The sequence below is a fragment of the Drosophila melanogaster genome, chromosome 2R (assembly GCF_000001215.4).
Source record: "Drosophila melanogaster chromosome 2R".
NCBI lineage: Eukaryota > Metazoa > Arthropoda > Insecta > Diptera > Drosophilidae > Drosophila > Drosophila melanogaster.
Window position 1 is genome coordinate 2,043,829 of NT_033778.4, and position 20,911 is coordinate 2,064,739.

A 20,911-nucleotide genomic window follows, 5' to 3' on the forward strand; every position below is an offset into this window, starting at 1 on the left:
ATTTTCTTCGATACCCACGGTTTACCATTGGAAATGCTGAATCGATCCAAACAACGGGCCACTTGACAACACAGAACCGCATCCGCTCCACTTCTACTTTTCGGTCAAACAGCATATTAGTATAAGCATAAATGTACCAAACCAAAAAAATAAATATGAGGAGAAAGAAATAAAACATTCAGTAAAAACAGTGAGTAGAGTGAAGTGTGTAAAATGGAGGCGGAAATAATAAACCGCGAGTTAACAATTAGAAATGGCATTGGGAAATAAAAATAAAAAAACAAAAAAACCGTAAGCGCAAAAAGTATGAAAATAAAACCATAATAACAATAAATAACGAACAAATATATATGTAATATTTATAATATAATATAAAAATATAAATATAAACAATAAGAAAGGAAAAACAATCAAAGAGGAAAAAGCCGAAATAAGGCAAATCAAAAGAATAATGCTACATAAGAAAAATACGAAAATCAAAGAACTGACCTTGTGTGAACAGGAGAAGTAGAGGCCAGGCCGAAGGTTGGTTAAAAGAAAAGTGTTAATTCAAGAAGTGCAAGAAAATGGGTTCGAACCGTCAGAGTGGTGGTGGTTGCTGGAAGTTCAATACGACTAGGGGGCTCGCCGGTCGAACGATGTCATGCCGCCGGTCGGTGGCAGTAGAAGGTTGGTGCGCAGCGGGAAGTGCCAACAAGTTCGAGGGTAGGAAAAATTGTCGAGCCGAACGGCTCTATTGCCGATTAGAAATTAAAAAAAATTCAGTTCGTTCACAAAAAATATAAATAAATAAATAAATAAAGAAGTAAATAAAGAAAATAAAAGCAAGCGACAAGATTATTAAACCCCATTTTTTCTAAGTAATATTGACGTTAGAATAAAGAAATTTACTCATAATAATTATTTACAGAACTTCATTTCACACACAGATACTCGGGGATCCACTTTTAGATATTTTGATATAAGTTCGGCAATTCAAACATATCTGATAAACTAAATCACTAGAATAAGTACACTGCTTAAACACAAACAAAATACGTACACGTGGGATAATTACAATATGTCGAACCCAACGGACGGACAGGATGGTGATGGTGAAGGGTGAAAGTTAGATGCTTTCTTAGCACCAGTTGAGTAGGTGTTAGGCCTGATTAGGGGAAAAGGAAGATTGAATATAGGAGTTATAGCACTACGAGCAGTCCGGAGCAAGATAGTAGGAGCAGCGGATAAAGTCCTAGATTTGGACGAGGCAGAGTTAAATTGGGATCAAATTAAAAGAATATTGATATCCCACTTTAAAGACAAAAGATCAGAGCTAGACCTGATAATGGAATTTTCCCATATCAAAGAAAAGAAGCTGAACGTAGAAACCCTTTAAACTATGGTTATGACTCTGAAGAAGGCCTTGGTGAGTTTGACCGAAACAGGCGAAAACAGCATACTGAAAAAATTAAAGGGTATAAGGAGATGGCACTGAACGCCTATATTTCGGCCTTAAGGGGACCGATAGGAGAACGGTAAGGAATATGGGGGTCCTGAATATAGCCAAGATTTATGAGATAGCTTGTAGGGAGGATAGGTTAGTTGCCTTGGAAAGCGTCGACCCAGATTCGAAAACGCAGAGGTCAGAGTCGCGAGACAAGAGCACTGACGAAACTCAGAAACAGGAGCATGAGAAGGAGGAGTCCCAGGTGTTGGAGACGGGAATTTGGTCGCAGTACCAGTGGGGAGGAAATAATCCTCCTCCGTTTCCGATGCCGTTTGCCATGCTGGGTATGAATGGATGGCCACATTTCGGAATTCCATACCCTATTCAGGACAGGTAATTTCAATCAGGGAGACTCTACAGGCTATCAAAGACCACATCGCAATTATCAGAACAGGAATTCCAGATGGAATCAGAATCAAACGAACCGAGATAGGCAGTGGAACAGTTATAATAGTAACAATTTTAACAAAAACAATTATAAAAACGGGTATAACACTAACGGTTATAGAAGCAATGGCAGGGGACAGCTACCGATCGAACCACCAACAAACACAGAAGGCAGCAAACTGGCCGCTGACGATTCTGGACAGTCCAGACCGACGTATAACTCGAACAATTCTAAAAGAAAGTTTAATTCAAGCGGCACTGCAGGGGTCAGCTGCATAACATTCAAGAGGATGACGAAAATTTTCCACAGTCAGCCTCGAACAACCCACAGGATGTTTAGGAACATGGAAAGGTCATTCGACATTGCCCTATTTGTTAGTAAAGACGACGCCGGGAAGATCAATAAAATTATTAATCGACACAGGATCCACCTTTTCATTTATTCGACCAGAGTTAGTACAACCGCAATAAATAAGGAAACTAAAAGACACAATAGCCATTAAAACCATCACGCCGTAGCATGAAGTTGAGAGGGAAGCATTTATACTAATGTTCGCAGAGTTAGAAAGAGTTGGTAAAATAAGAATGCTTCTCTTTAAATTTCGAGGGGTTGATCGTAAAGAATATGCTGCAGCAGTTAAAGGCGGTTATTGAAACATGAAACAGAAGATTCAGTTTGAGGCCTACAGACCATCAGAATTGTATACAATAGGAGCCGAATCGCAAAGAGTTATATCTGTTCCGGTGCAGCTAAAAGATGGGGATTTCCTAATAATCAGGACCACAAAGAAGACATGGAGATTTCAGAAGGTATCTATAGGGCAGTGTCAAAACAAAGCCTGCTAAAGGTGATTAACTACGCAGAGTCAGACCAGGAGTTCTTTTTAGAGGAACCAATAAATGTCGTTGAATTTAAGTCCACACAACATTTTGAACTAAACATTATTGAACAGGAAAAGAACGGTAATAGTTGCATTCCGTTTGACAAGATCAGAACAGACCATTTGAACAAAAAAGAACTCGGAGAACTTCGCAGAATTTGTAGGAAGTATCCGAGAATATTCCACAAATAAGGAGACAAGTTATCTTTTACAAACGAAGTCAAACATTAATACAAAAGATGACATTCCCATTTATGCCAAGCCTTATAGATATAGACATGCGTTTAAGAAGAGACAACGCAAGACAGCTGGAGAAACTTTTAGACCAATAGATAAATGGACATAGCCATTCGCCGTGGAGTGCTCCGGTCTGGATCGTGCCTAAAAACAAGGATGCCTCAGGAGAATGAAAATGACGAATGGTGGTGGACTATAGAAAATTGAATGAAAAGGTGATAAAGGATAGATACCCACTACCTATAATAAACGATGTATTAGAAAACCTCGGTAGAGCGAAGTACTTCTCTACGTTAGACTTAGCAAGTGGTTATCATCAGATTGATGATAATGTCCCTTGCTGGAACATATTGCGAATTTGGGAAAAGTCTTTAAAAAACTCACGGAAGCTAATTTTAAACTGCAATAATTAGGACACGTAGTGACCCCATAAGGAATCAAACCGAATCCGGGAAAAATTGAATCGATTAAGAAATTCACCGTCCCGAAAACCAGGGAGCAGATAAAATCCTTCCTAGGGTTATTAGGTTATTACAGTGTGAAGCGCATAGCATAGCATATAGCATACAATAACGCCATTCATTCAGCAACAAAGCTGACACCTCAAGAACTCTTTACAGGCAGAACGCAGGATTTCCTAAATAACGTTACATTCAATAATGAACACGATTATTTACAGAAAATCAATGCGTTTCAGGCCGAGGTGTACCCAAAGGTAAATGAAAGCGATAACAGGGAATTTAGACGCAAACGACGCGGAAAAGTTGGAGGAAGAGATAAGGAAGATGAGAGAGGAAGAGGAAAGCCTAAGAGAGAGCATAAACTTACAAGAGGAAGCAGGCAGCAAGGTCAATTTCATGTTTAAGAACTTAACGAAATACATAAAGGAAGAGCAGAGTAGAGTGAACACACTTATTAATAACTATAATAAGTAAGTCAATTATAGAAGAAGACAGGAGGATTTACAGGTTAGAATATATCAACAGAATTTCGCTTACCATAGATATATTGGCCTTGAACCTGAATGTCGTTGCCGAGAGCCTGTAGTTGGCTAAGTTAGGAGTAATTTCCAGATTCCTACTCGACAAGAAAGAAACGGACAGGTGTGTCCACGAATTAGAGAGTCAAGAGATACAATTATTATCCGACGAACATATGTACGAATTTTTAGAATTAAGCACTATCATCAATAATAAAGACATACTGTTTTTAATTAAATGGTCGTTATTTAAGAAAGAAATATTTTCATTCCGAAGATTAATACCACTTCCCATGAATAACACAGAATTTGTGATAACTCCAAATTATATGGGGATTCATGAGAATGAAATAATCTACTATAAAGAAAAATGTCAGTTAATAAGGAACATTTATATATGTATAAACGATAAAAATATAAGTCAAATCAATTCTAAATGTATTACAAGACTGTTAAGAGGAAAGGAAGCGGAATGCGAAACGAAGGATGTCGGATTGGTCGCAATGATCTTCGAACCGGAGGCCGGCTACATCGCAATTTTCAATGGATGAAATGTCAAGCTACAGACGGGTTGCGGAGTCGACAAAACATGGAATGGATCAGCCCTTATAAAATTCACCCATTGCAAGGCAATGGTAAACAACGTGCAGTACGAAGCGGTAGAGGAGCTTGGCACAGTAGAGTTGAAGTTGGACATTCCTCGGATAGAGACGATTAAGAGAAACAGGACAACCCAGGAGCTGGGAATACACGAGCTGAGGATGGAGGATCTGGAAACGAAAATACAGATCAGCAGGATACAGTGAGGAACCACGATCCATACAGTGCCGCTCAACTGAATAGGTTTGACTATTTGCTTAGGTTTGAAACGTTGTAACTTAGTTATATGCAATCTGATTTAAGCGAAAAAAATTTGTATGTATGAAATCTGAGTCTTGGATCGATTACCATTGGAAATGCTGAATCGATCCAAACAACGGGCCACTTGACAACACAGATCCGCATCCGCTCCACTTCTACTTTTCGGTCAGCCAGCATATTAGAATAAGCATAAATGTACCAAACCAAAATTATAAAAATGAGGAGAAAGAAATAAAACATTCATTCAGAATTTCAAACTCAACTCCAACGGACGTTTCTCTTGGGATCAATACCACCAAAATCTTCCCTACACAAACTGCCGGACCTACGTTGGGAGATAACTCGCGCTTGTGCACTATGTCGACAATATTCCTACAGGTCAACGATATCCCTACAGGATGCGATTCGATTTAAGAACTTGGACTGCTATTTAAATTACGGAAATGGAGATCAAACTGTTTTCGCCTTTTAAAATCCTTGTTAGAAGAAGAAGATCGCAACTGCGAACCTGTACCGCTCCTCAACAGCTCAGCCACACATCCCTCATTCAAAATTCTTGGAATTCAATGGAAAACAGGTTGCGAGCCATACTCCTACAAAGCGAGTTTTACTATTAAATCTTTCCCAAATCTACAATCCGCTTGGGATAGCCTCACCGACAACAGTCAATCTCATATTTCATGAAAGTTGGACAACAGTACTACAATGGGATGACCCAATTCCGGAAACCTTGAGCACGCACAACAAAGTAGTTTCATTTTTAAACCAAAGCTAATTAAAAAGATTATTAGCTCAATAATGACTGAAAAATGTTTGAAATGCTGGCGCGAAGATTGGCGTTAGATTGGGCGTGACAACATTTTTTTTTGCAAATCGAAAGAAATTTACAATACTAATAAAATTATAAAAAAAGTTTCAACAAATGGTTCAAAAGTGTGGGCGTCGCAGTTTTGTGCGGTTTGTGTATGCTGATTCTCAAAATTCTAGCATTAATAGTCCTGAGATCTCGACGTTCATACGGACAGACGAGCATGGCCAGATCGACTCGGCTATTGATCCTGATCAAGAATATATATAATTTAGATGGTCGATGGTGATACATATTTTTCAACAAATTTTGTATACCCTTTTACTCTACGAATAACGGGTAGTTATTCAGTTATTGGGCGGATCACCGCTTAAGGAGTTTTCCCAAGTTTTGACCTTGAAACGATTTACGGAGCACCTTTGATTTTAAAAGGAATTAGGAAGGGAATCCAGTCGAAATTTTTTTTCTTCTTAATATTAAAAACTATGTATTAACGTGTGAGCGAGATAACGCTTCAGCAGTTATCCTTTACATTCCGAAGCCGAAGCCCCTCGACAAGTACTGAGTTACCACCACGGCATTCACCCTTGCCGCCCTTCGCCAAAAACCCCTCTACACCCATATATCCGCTTCCGTTCCAATTTCACTTCCGACTCAGTCAGTATATTAGCGTAAGCAAAACTGTAGCAAAGAGATGTTATAAAAGAACCAAGAAACAATTAAGCTGTCACTGATAATTTGACCTGATATTTTCCGAAAATGTGCTATTAAAAAGTGGTTTCAATGACATTGTCAGTGTCATTAAAACATTTTTGGAACATTTTTCTTAACGGATTAAGATATAATCAAAAGTTAATGTTATAAAACGAAAATGCAAAAATTATAGCTGTCAGCTGCCATCGGGCATTTCTTTTCAACCACAAGGTCTAAGCCCATTAATGTATTTTACTAATATGTTGCTTACTTTGTGCGTGTTAACTAAACTTAGCTTTTTTTAGCCAGTGATGTCCTCGTCCAACTTTAAAAATAAAATTTTCCCTATGAATAGTTTAAAAAAAATTGTTGAAATTTGTTGAGTAAGTGTGTTAGTCCATGACGTCCAATGCACTATGGGGCATTTGGCCTGTTTTTTTTACAATAATGTGTTTTTCACAAGTATGCAAATTTGAAGTATTTTAGTATCAATACATTGGAAATACGTTAAACTGTTATGAGTTAATTTAAGTTAATTTAACCATTGCAATGGTTTAATACCCTATTTAGAACATATTGCCTTTATCTGCGACTTTTCGCAGAAATTAAATTTTTAGATAGCAACCGCTCAATTAGCAATGCGACCCTTCTAGAAGTGTCGCACATAATGTCTAGTTCTTGAAAAACTGAATGCAATATTCAAATTTATTTGTGGGCATTCATGAAATTAACGATAGTCACTTATGTGTGAGAAAGATCGCATGTTTCGTGTGAATTTATTGCAGAAATGGAAAGAAAGCTGGATAAGTTTGCAGCGAAATACCCGGCATGGACGGCAGGCAATCTTACCTTGAACTTACGTAGAAATTCAAGCAAATTTGAACTTATTACTAACAAGCTTCCGTGTAGAATCCAGAAATAAGACTTACAAGTGCAACAGAATTCACCACGCCAGAAAGCACATTCAAATTTCCATCTTTACAGATGACCGAAAGGGACCAATTTGTTCTAACTGATTTAAATATACCTGGCACATGTGGTCCCCTGACGAAAAGTCGAAATCCCTATAGCACTACATGATTTTATTGACGGCTTGCTCGACATATCCTTGTCGCAAGTTAGTTATATTCAAGACTGTCTTAGTCGATTTTTGGATCTATGTGTTGTAACAAGTTCTGAAAGTGTGTTTCTGTCCGGAGTAGAACCGCTTACTCAGCTTGAAGATCCACATCGCCCTACTTTCGAGGTGACAATATATAGGTACCATAATAAAAGTGAAATCAACCAAGCGAATTCATTGTTTTCGCAAGGCGAACTTTCTGAGGCTAAATATTTTTTAAAGGTGGCTTTAATTGGTCGGATGCGCACTCCTGCAATATAATGTTGACATATATATTTTCTATACCGCAAGCAAATCATTTGTTAACTCTTGTGTTCCGATGTACTATCCGTGAATCTTTAACAAACCTCCTTGGCTTAATAAAGAAAGAAAGTAAATACTTTATACAAAATTTAAGAAATACCGGATCTCAGTCTATCCTTCCTAATATGTAGTGCTCAGTGTTAAAATAACAATTTAACCCGTTTTTTGTTCTAATTCGCACAGGATCGGAAACAGTTTTTTTAATTTCGTTCACACTAAGTGCAAAATAATTTCGTACACTTCCTCGCTACTTTTTGAAAATACTACTGATTGGGCAATAGCTATATTTCAAACGACGTATTCTAAGTTGCCTCATTCCGAACAGCCAAACTCTTCCGCGGTATTAAATTCGAATCTAATATGTAATCCCACTCTAACCGAAAGCTGACTGTTTTACGATCTTCAGCGTGTTAAGCCCGTCTATTTGCCAGGTTTCGACGAAAACCCTGGCCTTGTGCTCAAATCCTTGGGCAATCCTTGTATAAGCCTCTACTTAAAATATTTACCTTATCTCTGGAATATTTACAGTTCCCCATGTATGGAAGGAGCTCTTTGTGATTCCTCTTCACACAAAGGGTAACAAATTGTATGCAAGCAATTACAAAGGAATCTCTCAATTTCCGGCTTTCCCTACGCTTTTTGAAAATTGTATCACTCTTCATTTCCAGCACCTTTTTAGGTCATTTATATCACCATGTCAGCACGGTCATATTCACTAATCTTAGTCTTATTCGGTGTCCCACAAGGGTACCTGTGTTCGTTACTCTTTACCTTATTTATTATTGACATTCGCAAATGTGGTTTTTCTCACTTAGCAATTTTTACCACACCCTAGTCATTTTCGACCTCAGACCCGAGGGCCGTGCGCGAAGAAGTGAAATAACGGAATAACGCGTCCTACATATAAAGAGACGGCGCAAGCATAGGGGTTAAGGGAATTTGATGGTCCTTAATAAACTAAAAGCTTATTTTGCTAGTCCGTCCGATAGACTTTATCACATTATCCCAGTCTGACACTTTACTGATCTTAAAGTAATCTATAATAATCTTTTTATTATTATTCATATACATAAGGGTGTTTCGTAAATATTTAATTAAGCAAAATCATTTCATCTATTAAAACAATTTCACAAATTCTTTCATATTGGCTGAGTGGTTACTGGCAATTTTATAAAATTCAAAGTGTTTGAGCCTTCGTAATCTATTCATTAATCTTTGAAACTATGTTTGTTAATATATTGTTCCTTATAAACTTTTCTTGTTGAAGAATGTTTGAAATGTGGGTGCTTAAATAAAGAAGTAAACAATGTGGCTCCGCTTACTGTGAACTTTTAAATTATATTCAAAGAAAAGCACCGCAAAGGGATTTTAGGGCTGAAGCTATTTACGAATCACCCCTGTGTAATATGATTTTGGGATATCAGTTGAATAATATACCTTGGTAAAGCCAATCAGGAACACCATTATATATATGGTTTTCATGTCCAGAAGAGGTTATTCTTATATCTTCCTCCACTAAAGGCGATTGTCGAATAAAAATATCATTTTTTACTACAAATATTATTGCAGTCGTATTGCCAAGCCAAGATGCATACTGAAGGCGAGTTCTTTGTACCTTTAATGTGTCTTTTAATTTTACTGGCGTGTGATGATCATTGGTTACATCATAAATTGTATAAAATGCGGTAAATGATTTCTGAAAATTCTACAAAAAGAGTTTGTTTATTATTAAAGAGTACTGTTTAGAAGAACACTTACTTTTTTTACATTATGCGTGAATAAAACATATTTTAGATCGCTGGAGCACAAATACCTTCGAACATTTAGTTGGCGAAGAGTGTGATTAGTTACCAATACTTTTACTAAGTTTGTGGTGGTATCCAAGACTGCTAGACTTCCATCATCTGATTGAAAAACATACTTCTGAGTTGTTACCCAAGAAGAAGGTAACCTTCTAGGTATTAAATCTCCTTGCAAGTATTCGTCTAATATCATTCTGCGACCCGACCAATACAGAAGTTCGTCAACATATCTATGAATGTAATGACAGAGTACATAATTTGTAAATAATTTCACAATTTAAATTTAAAAAATTGTTAAGTATGTTATGTGTAATAGTGAGTGTTTATAAAAACGTAAGAGAGGTAGATATTCAAGTTATCCAACCCATAAATATATCAATCTGCTTCAGTAGATAAACAAATTTCAAACTCATCTCAAACTCAAATCTCAGCAGCATTTCCCTTACTCTTGTTTTTGTCGTCAAAACTTAGGCTGTCCTTGTTTTTGTCGCCAACACTTAGGCTGCCTTTACCAAAGACACTAGAATTTATTTAGTTATTCTAGTGTCTTTGCCTTTACCCTCGTTTTTGTCGCTAAAACTTAACCACCCGATAAAGTAAACACAACCTTCACTTGGAGACCAAGCCACCTTATTCACCTTATTGCGCTTCAATCAAACTGCATCCGTCAGTAAATTTCAATTTCACAATGCTGGGAAATAACTTCAGCATAAAGCTTTTATCTAAACATAACTGAAAGTTCAAATCAAAAGCTTCTGGCCGAGGTTGATTGGATCAGGATTAAGAATTAGAAGATCAGTCTGAATTGAATCTGAAACGGGGCGAGATCGGGAACAGTTTCAAACAAAAGATAAGCTAGTGATAAAGTGTCTTGTAAATATTAAACAATAAAAAATAAAAACCATTTTTTTTAAATAAATAAGTAGTAACAATTTTAATTTGCACACATAGAGTGGTGCGACTCGCTTGTTCAGTCAGACAAATTGCTACAAAGAAAATACAATTCGGCTATAACCGATTACGGTCCGAATCCTAGGCGGAAACACCTATTAACATTTCTTTATTTCTACGAAATCCTATTATTAATTACATATGTTTAAGTCTATTATCCGCAGCTTCGGGATCACCTATTATGTTTTGAAAATTTCAGGTGGAAAAAATTACCCAAATATCAGTACTTAAAAAGCCAATTAAATTCCGTTAATTGCAGTCTTATTTATTCCCTCAACAATACAAAGGAACAAAAATTAAGCTATGCATTTTTAGATGCAAGACAAAAACACATAAAATAAGGTAAACGAAAAAAGTAAAGCTAAGGGAATGAATACAAAATATTAGAATTACCTCAAGGTATTATAATTTGCTATAAACTATAAGTCTAAGATAGCTTAAATACTTTGTGCAAAGACTTTCTTGACAGTGACAAATGTAAGAAAATTTTGATTTTGTTTATTTATTTGTAAAATATTTATCTTTTTGTTATTACCTTCTTACATATTGTTAAAAAAATATGAATAAATAGATATTAATAAAAAAATTCATACATTTTAATAAAAGGCCTTTATTTTTACAGTGAAAGTCCAAAATACAATTTCTTTGCAGCGTGATAACTGTTTCTTGACAAAATATATATAAATAAATAAAGTAAATAAATTAGTTTTGATATATCCCAATCCCCATTGACTGAAAATTATTAAACTAGTCGCAACCCAAGCTTTTTTATGATAAGTACTAAATTTAATGAATGTTGGCCAACGTCTCAGCACGCCACTCCTCATTCCACAGCAGCTTTTCGTCCTTTATCTCATCTTTCTTGTTAATCTTCTCCTACTTAAGCCTTATATCCAGCTTCAACTTTATCGTTAGTGTCGAATCCACCAATGACCGTTATTAAATTTCATAAAGGACAAGTAAGTCCGACTTCAGGAAAATACTAATTCTCTACGTAAAACAATGAAAAATTTGCTAAGATCTAAAGTACTACTACGACTTCGTCTTCTGCAAAGCAAACGGTCGTGTTTTTTTTTTTTTGCGCTCCGAATTGTGTTTGTAAAGCCAGCGGAGGTTTTTTTAATTCTTTTTTTTTATAGTTATATTCTTTAACATAGTTATTAAAACTCCGTTCGTTTCGCGAGTGAAACGCACTAGTTTAAAGAAATTATATAATTCTTTGCTTTTCTGTCTTTCTCTTGTGTTTACTCTCTCTTTCGTGCGTTCTTCGCAGTGCTGTTTGGTGTTGTTTTTGAATGCACATAAACATGGTACAATCTAAGTGCGCTGGTTTAGCGGTCGAACAGTTTATGCTAAGGACCCAAATCTAAAACACTGTTATGATACTTGCCTAGGGGTTGTAAGCGAGATGAAATCGTTTATGCTCCAAACTAACGGGGCTTGATAGGCCTGATTAACAGTTTTGGCTTAGCTAGAGATAGTTTTCGTCGAGCCGATGATCTCCCTTCCGCCCTAGATCCACATTTTAAAAGCCTTAAGGTATTAGAGGAATCTCCAAAGCTGCTGTTGGTAGGATAGCTAAAGGCCCAAATCTAAAATACTGTTGTTATGCTTGCCTAGGGGTTTTTTTAATGCTCTGCGACGAGGACGGGATACTTGGGTAGTTTTTAGGCATCAGAATGGGGGTGGGCCAAATGTTTTCGGAGGGACGGACGGTCCGACAGACGGACATGGCCAGATCGTGGGTTGGGTTGGTATGGTGAAGGCGGTGTAGACACCTACCTTAGCTTAGCCGTGACACGACACTATTATAATTAGCCAAAAATTTGATAAATACAGTTCTTATTAGAACATTTATTAAGTTTCAGTAAAATCCAGTTAAAAGGTTTGTGATTAAATGGTGTATAAGAAAAATTAGCTAGAGAGATCACATTTAGGTTTAGGTATAATATTACTTATTGAGTTGAATTCATCGGGCAGATATTTATGTCTAGAGTACTTGCTTATAATTTGAAATAGGTTTGGCAGATTACTTAAAGGATTATGACTTTGCTTAATAATAATATTTGTATCATGGTATCGCTAAACTAAAGATAATTATTGGTGTACTTCAGCGCCGAATGGGACACTCCCGTATATTCCCACTATTACCCGAAAACAGGCAAAAACATTCGATTCGGTATATACTGTGGGGATCCCTCTCTAAAAAAAAAAAATGTTTGGTGTCATTGGACAAAAAAAAAGCAAAAATCAAGCATTTTCCAATGGTATACTTTTCATAAAAATGCTAATAAAAACATTTAAAATTACAATTGCACATCTCGCGTACAATACATATTGGAACGTCACAGTCGGGGGTGTTCCTGCGCGCACAAGCAGTCATAAGAATGGACGCAAGGGTGAGATTTCAGTTCAAGGGTATGCACCTTAGTCTTCTCTATAATTTCTCGAAAGATAACGGGTATTCGGAACGTTTGATGAGAAATATTTAGAAATATCATACAAACTGGTTATATGGTCTTGTTTACTTATATAAGTTAACACTGCTAATGGGTAAACTTAAGTTGATTAGGTCCGGGGTTGTTACCCTAACATTTTCTATGCAGATTCAGCATAAACGTCTGTAGGGGCCGTGTCTGGTTCCCATTGGTCTTCCCAATATGGGGAAATATGCTGTTTCTGCTAGTGTCAGCACTTTGCTGGACGAGCGGTCGGCTTGCCGGCCGCGATCAGCTTTTGTAAAATAGAATAAGTTCAGTTTTATTGCAATTATAATAAAGAGCACTCGCATTTTTAATATTGATCATTTTAGCCTTAAGGGCAGTGAATAACGGAGAAGGTTCTCCCAACATATACTAAACTTATACCAAACTGCGCAACAAAACTTTGCGCACCACTGTAGTATGTGCCTACGTAATATTAAAGAACATTTAAGTATAATAGTATACCAACATATAACAGCACTTTGTTGCTATGTTTATATTTATGTTTATGCATGCAATAAGGCCCAGGGCGGATGTAACATGATCGTCCACTTGAAGGCTACAAAGTATAAGAGCATGGTCAGCATTACCACGCCGACCAAATGCATAATACATAAGTGCATAGTTCGCCCTATCGATAACCTTGGCGTATCCGGCAGCGCAGCTACGCAGCTTAGCCTAAGACGAAAGATATTTTAAAACTCACAGAACAGACACGATCAAGACGTTGAACTGGCAGAACCATTTCTGCCCAACTAAATATAAATAAAAAATATTAAATAAAACCTAAGTCAGCCTGACGGCTGCAATAAAAACCCAAAAGACTATATTATTGATGGCGACTCATTACACCTCCCTGATCGAGAGCCCGGCCAAGTCGGACTGACGTCATCACCCCTTCCCGTTGGACTGCTGCGTGGGACAACCCAGGAAACAGATTTAAAACATAATTGGCACCCAACTAAATAAGAATTCACAACCCCCAAAAATGTAAGTGGGCTGATCAAAGTTAATACAGCTTCAGGAAAAAATAAATAAAAATCCCTACAAATTATTCACCAAAACTTTGAACATATAAAATTCAAATAAAGTACGATTGTAAATGTGACTCTCAGATAAAGGCAAATTAATATCAGCCGTCGCTAAATAAATATTTCAGACGCCAAGCACTCGGTTATTAATATAAATATACCACAGTCAAATTAATTTCTGTCGAATTAAAATATTCGGCCACTCTATACTTGGGTTTAGTGTTAACCAGTTAGTGGCCTTGTCAGTTTCCCAGGCCCGTATAGGGAAACTAAACGCGAATTGGAAAGTGATAGTGAAGAGGAGTTCGTCCGAGAGACCCTCAGAAATCCAGTAGCACTGACAGAAAATAACACATACACAATAATTCAGGCGGCTTTGTCTAATCAAGAACAAAGGCTTAAAGCCGAGTTTGCGGGGCAAATCAATTTAGTTAATCAACAAATAAAAAATTTGCGTGTAGAAGCGCCAGAGGTAGAAAGCTACCAGAGGGTAGTTGTAAAACCGGGAGCAACACCGTGTAATACACCTTTACACATTGTGAGGTCAATTCCAGAATTTACTGGTATGCAGGATGAATACGTGGCATGGAGGCAATCGGCCACCGATGCTTTTGAATTATTCAAAGATTATCCAGACAGTAGCGGACATTACCAAGCCGTTACAATTATTAGAAACAAAATTAAAGGCCAGCGCGCGCACTACTAGTTTCACTTAACACAGTGCTTAATTTTCACGCCATTTTGGCTAGACTAGACTGCTCCTATGCAGACAAAACATCCGTGCGCCTATTACGACAGGGTCTTGAGTCTGTCCGTCAGGGCGAGCTAACCCTAATGCAGTACTAAGACGAGGTCGAACGAAAATTGACCCTCGTTACTAACAAAATCATGACATATGACGACGAAAGAACCACATTGCTTAACACAGAGGTTAGGGATGATGCCCTAAATGTATTTATTACAGGTCTAAAAAAATCCCTAAGGGCTGTTGTGTTTCCAGCACAGCCCTATAACCTGCCAGCAGCTTTGGCATTAGCAAGAGAGGTAGAGGCCAGTATCGAACAAAGTATGTTCGCGGCTACATACGCCAAGGCGGTGGAGCAAGGAAATCAGAATACTGATTTCCACAAGAGCCAACACCGTGCGCCTAAAAAACAAGGCAAAAATTTTGGTGCCGAACGCGGCCCAGAAAAAACCCCCATTATTTCAAAAAGCCAAACAAGAATCAAAATACCGGTTCATGTCGCAAACATAATGACTGGGCCCCTGATCTATACATAGATCAATCATCTTCAAAACGTCGACATCCCACGAACTTTAGGCAAGGAAGTAATATACATGTCCCTAAAAGACCAAACTTTTCTGAGAGAAATTCTGGCCAAAGGCGCCAGAGGGTTTTTAAGGTTGAACAAGCCGCCAAAGCGGAGGAAGAGGATGATCATAAAAACGCGGCTGCAGCCGCTCTTAATGGCTGGCTGGCGGGGAGAGTCTTAAAAATTCTCATAGATACTGGAGCGGCAAAAAATTATATAAAGACCCGAGGCGGCATTAGATCTACCCAACAGCGCAATCAGGTATGGAAATGTATCTGAAAAGTAAAAATACCACGAATGCGACCACTGTGAACTTCACAAATATCGATGACGTGGAAGTCCCAAGTTTAGTAAAAGCTGAGTTTAAAAAAATGATCCATAAAAGGAAAAGTTTCGAAACTGAATGTACGAACTATTGCCGATCGGTACCCTATGCCAAGTATTCCTATGATTCTAGCGAACTTAGAAAAGGCAAAGTTTTTTGCTACCCTAGACTTTAAATCGGGATACCACCAGATCTATCTGGCTGAGAAAGACCGCGAAAAAAAAGCTTTCTCCATAAACGCAGGAAAGTACGAATTTTGCCGTCTACCCTTCGGACTAAAGAATGCCGGAAGCATCTTCCAAAGGGCAATTGACGAAGTGCTTCGCGAACAAATCGGGAAAACTTGTTACGTCTATATGATGCAATAATTTTCTCCGAAAATGCTGCGGACCACGCACATTGATACAGTTCTTATATGCCTGTGTCAGGCCAACATGAGAGTGGCCCCAGAAAAAATCAAATTCTTCAAGAAAGTGTTGAATTTTTAGGTTTTATTGTCACATCAAACGGAGCCAAAACAAATCCGGAAAAGGTAAAAACCATACAAGAGTACACTGAACCAAAAACTTTGTTCAGCCTCAGATCTTTTCTTGGATTGGCTAGTTACTACAGAAGTTTTGTCAAAGACTTCGCTTCTATAGCTAGACCACTTACTTCCATACTTAAGGGAGAGAATGGATACCCAACGCAGAGCGTTTGAGCGCCTGCGAGATATTCTGTCATCTGAAGATGTAATACTGACATACCCAGACTTTAAACTTCCTTTTGATTTGACCACCGATGCCTCAGCAAGCGGTATTGGTGCGGTACTATCCCAAAAGGGCAGACCAATCACAATGATATCTCGCACATTAAAAGACTGCGAGGTAAATTACGCAACAAGCGAAAGGGAGTTATGGGCTATTGGGAAATTGCAAAATGACCTATATGGCATCAGGATTTTTACGGACGACCAGCCGCTCACCTTCGCCGTGTCCGAGCGGAATGCAAACGCCAAAATAAAACGATGGAAAGCGTTCATCGAAGAACACAACGCCAAAGTGTTCTATAAGCCTAGAAAGGAAAATTTTGTGGCCGACGCCTCGTCCCGTCAAAAAGTTAATGCCTTGGAAAATGAACCCCATTCCGACGCAGCCACAGTGAACTGTCGCTGACCTACACGGTCGAAACCACCGATAAACTTTTAAACTGCTACCGGAATTAAAAAATCCTGGAGGAGGCAAGCCAGCCCTCACGGCGACATTTTATTGTTTTAGGAAACAAAAACCGACACATTATCAACTTTGATAATAAAGTCTCGCTGCTAGGATCGATTAAAGAAGTTGTAAACGTAAATGTTGTCAATGCTATTTACTAAAACCTCACCACTCTAGCATGCATCCAGCGTACCTCGGTTACGGGATTCCCAGAAATCAAGTTTTGACATTGCAAAAACTTCGTGAATGATATCACTGATGCTAATGAGCATAGGGAAATTATCACACGCGAGCATAATCGCGCCCATAGGGCAGCCCAGGAAAATTTTAAGCAAGTCCTTCAGGAATACTATTTTCCAAACATGGGAAAACTCGCCAGCGAGGTGGTTATAAGTTGCAAGACATGCACCAAGGCTAAGTACAACAGGCACCCCAAGAAGCGGGAACTGGGTGTCACCCCAATTCCCTCATATGCTGGCGAAATGCTGCATATGGACATCTACTCCACGTATAAAAAGTTATTCTTAACCTGTGTGGATAAGTTCTCAAAGCTCGCCATAGTACAGCCATTAACCTCTAGGGCCATTATAGACGCACGCAGACCGATACAAAATTGGTGCATTTTTTTCCAAACACCAAATCAATATACGGCGATAACGAGGCATCCTTTAATTCGGAGACCATAATTTCGTTGTTGAAAAACCAGTATGACATTGACATCGTTAATGCAACCCCTTTACACAGCAGCTCCAATGGGCAAGTGAAACGATTCCACAGCACATTTACGGAGATAGCTAGGTGCACTAAAATTTACAAAAAAGTTAACGACACCGTCGAACTCATCATGAGAGCCACGCTAAAGTATAACAAAACGTTACACTCAGTCACAAACTTACAACCCAAATATGCGTTACATTCTGCACACGACGCTCAGAGACTGGCAATAAATACCTGTATCACAAAAGGCTTACCTAGATAGGTGTAACCCTACTAGGCAAAACCGAATTTTTGAGGTAGGTGAAAAGGTCTACCTCAAAAAGAACAAAAGGTTAGGGAATAAGCTAACCGCACTCTACACAGAAGAACGTGTAGAAGCAGATGTGGGAACGTCTGTCCTTATTAGAGGGAGGGTGGTCCATAAGGACAACCTTAGATAAAAATCCCTCTCAAATCTACATCTCGCACAATTTTTATTCCCTTATTCATGCACTTTGTATTTTTAGCATATCCTTATAAGATGCACATTGTGGACGCCGAAAAATGAATACACGTGCTCCTTCCTTTAAATAACTTCACAATCTCTTTATTCGACTTCTCCCTTCAAGCTCACGCCACCGAATGCCGCGTCTCGCGTATTCCTCTTTTCTTATGCTCTCTCAAAAGAGAGAGTGAGCTAGGTGTACATTCTTATCTCTTAATGCTAGCTTATAAGTAAGAGCGAGATAGCAATGATATACTTATTCCTAACGGGGATATGATCGTATGCTTCGTGGGCCTTATGAGTGTTCATCCTACCACAACTCGGCCATCCTGACTAACTGATCCCCTGATCATGGTTTACATTGATTGCTTAGTTGTATGATGAATTCTTTTACCTTATTTATACATATGTACATACAATATTAATCTGTTATTATATTAGTATTATTATTGTTTAATTGTGTCTTCGTTTATTTTTCTTGTTGCCTATCCAATGCTTAATATTTTGGATGCTCCAGACACCTTACTTTAGATATCACATATGGGCCTTTACACTTTGGAATCAATTTTCTAGAGATGCCTGCTGTACTGTCGAAATTTTTAACCATCACATAATCTCCTTTTTTGTATTCTGATGGCTGTCTGGCGGTCTTGTCATAATGTGTTTTATTATACGCTTGAGCCTTTTTTTGATTATTTTCAACTTCATTTCTAATTTTTACCAAATCCCTATCTTCTTCAGTATTTTCTAATTCCTCTAGTTTTTCTTTTAACTCGTCTACTATTTTTCCTCTTTGCTCTAAACCAAAAAGAACTCTGCTTGGAGTTTGTTTGATGCTGCGGTGCTGTGTATTATTTAAGACGTGCTCAACTTTATCTATTACTGTGTCCCAATATATGCCTTTCTCTGGTTGTACCAATTTCGCTATCATTGGACCTAGGCTTCTGTTGACTCTTTCAACCTGTCCGTTTGCTTGGGGTGAACCAGTCGCAATCTTCATATGCTTAACATCGAACTCTAACATAAAGTCATCAAATTCCTTGGATGTAAAACAACTTCCCCTATCTGAAATGATGCATTTAGGCTTGCTGTATGCTCTAAAATAGTCCTTCAGGGCTGTAATGACTTCCTTTGTATTAGTGGTCTTTGTGGCGTATAAACGTACGAACTTCGTAAAACCATCGATGACAACAAAAATATGTTTTTTGGATTTGCCTGAGTCGACTGGGCCGTAATGATCGATATGTATTAGTTCAAATGGTTTGCTGCCCTTCGGAATGCAGTGCAGAAATCCTTCCTTGCCTGTCTTAGGAGAGAACGCAACACATTTTAAACAATTTTCTATATGGCTCAAACATTTGTCTTTGGCATTGGGAAACCAATAAGATTTAGAAATAACATCTAACATTTTGTCTCTACCTATGTGTCCGATCTCATTGTGATATTTATATAGAATATGATCTTCCATGTCTGTGGGAACATAAAATAGAAGTCTGCCGTCGTTACATTTTCTATAAATTATTCCGTTTCTCATTTCGAACAACTTGTGTTCATTTTTTTCCAGCAGTTTCTTGATTTCTTGAACTTTTTGATCCTTGCCTTGGCAGATTACTAAATTGTCTTCAAACGTATTTGATTCCACTATCAAAATATTCGTGCATCTACTAAGAGCATCAACATGCTGCATCCTTTTACCCTCTCTATGTATGAGCTCATAATCGTAGTTCTGGAGCTCTAACGCCCATCTAGCTATTCGCGGATTAAGTTCAGTCTTGTTAAGCGTCAAAGTGAGAGAATTACAATCAGTTATAATTTTAAAGCGTTTTCCGTACAAATATATTCTAAATCTTCGCAGTGCGTGAATAATTGCATTGTTTCCAATTCGAAACTGTGATATTTTGCCTCAGCGACTGTTGTTCGCTTTGAAAAATAAAATATTGGGTGTAATTTTCCATCCTCTTTTTTTTGACATAACACCGCACCGAAACCAAGAGCGCTTGCATCACAGTGCAGTTCTATTTCGTCTTTGAAATTATAAATTGCTAAGACCGGTGCTTGCACCAGCTTTTCCTTAAGAGTTGAGAAACAGCTCATTTCCTTTTCTCCAAATTTAAATTTTTCATCTTTTCTCAAAAGGTCATATAAAGGTTTCGCTAATGTTGAAAAATCTTTTATAAATCTACGGAAGTATGAACATAAGCCCAGAAAACTTTGAACGGCTTGTATTTTGTCTGGAACTGGAAAATGCTGTATGGCATCTATTCCTTTGTCATCAGCCCTAATGCCTTCACCATTTATAATGAATCCTAAATATTTAATATTTGTCTGAAGGAACTCACATTTATCCATTCGTAATTCCAATTTATTTTGAGCTAATCTGATAAACACTTCCCTTAAAGTTTCTAAATGCTCCTCCGAGTTCTTGCTAGCAATCATGATGTCGTCCATGTATACAATTACCTTGTTATCCCTTATAAGATCCTCGAAAATTTTGTTTACAAACCTTTGGAACACCGCCGATGCAGTTTTTAGGCCCATTGGCATTCTGAGAAATTCGAATTGCCCTAACGGTGTAACAAATGAGGTGTATTTGACTGATTCCTTATTAACGAATACGTGAAAATAACCGTTTCTTAAATCAAGCTTCGAAAAAACTTTCTTGTTGACTAGCTTGTCTAAAAGGTCATCGATAAGCGGTATCGGATAATTGTCTTTAATTAAAACTTTGTTCAGTTTTCTAAAGTCTATACATAGCCGTATGTCTCCTGTTTTCTTTTTGACTAAAACAATTGGTGAAGCATATTCTGATACACTAGGTTGAATAATTCCCTCTTTTAAATAGTCATCTAAT

The 20,911-nt window shown here is 37.8% G+C and overlaps 1 protein-coding gene across 2 annotated transcripts in view; it reads right to left on the reverse strand.

The window, feature by feature from the left end:
• CG17684 (uncharacterized protein) overlaps window positions 1–20,911 on the reverse strand; it is a 396,036-nt gene that overhangs the window by 177,749 nt on the left and 197,376 nt on the right. For both annotated transcript variants that reach the window (NM_001015352.4, NM_001276228.1), the window contains 2 exons: window positions 9,517–9,790; window positions 9,196–9,463 (listed from right to left, as the gene is read on the reverse strand). In NM_001015352.4, the coding sequence (NP_001015352.3) occupies window positions 9,196–9,463; window positions 9,517–9,790 (542 nt within the window). The remainder of the gene's footprint in view (window positions 1–9,195; window positions 9,464–9,516; window positions 9,791–20,911) is intronic.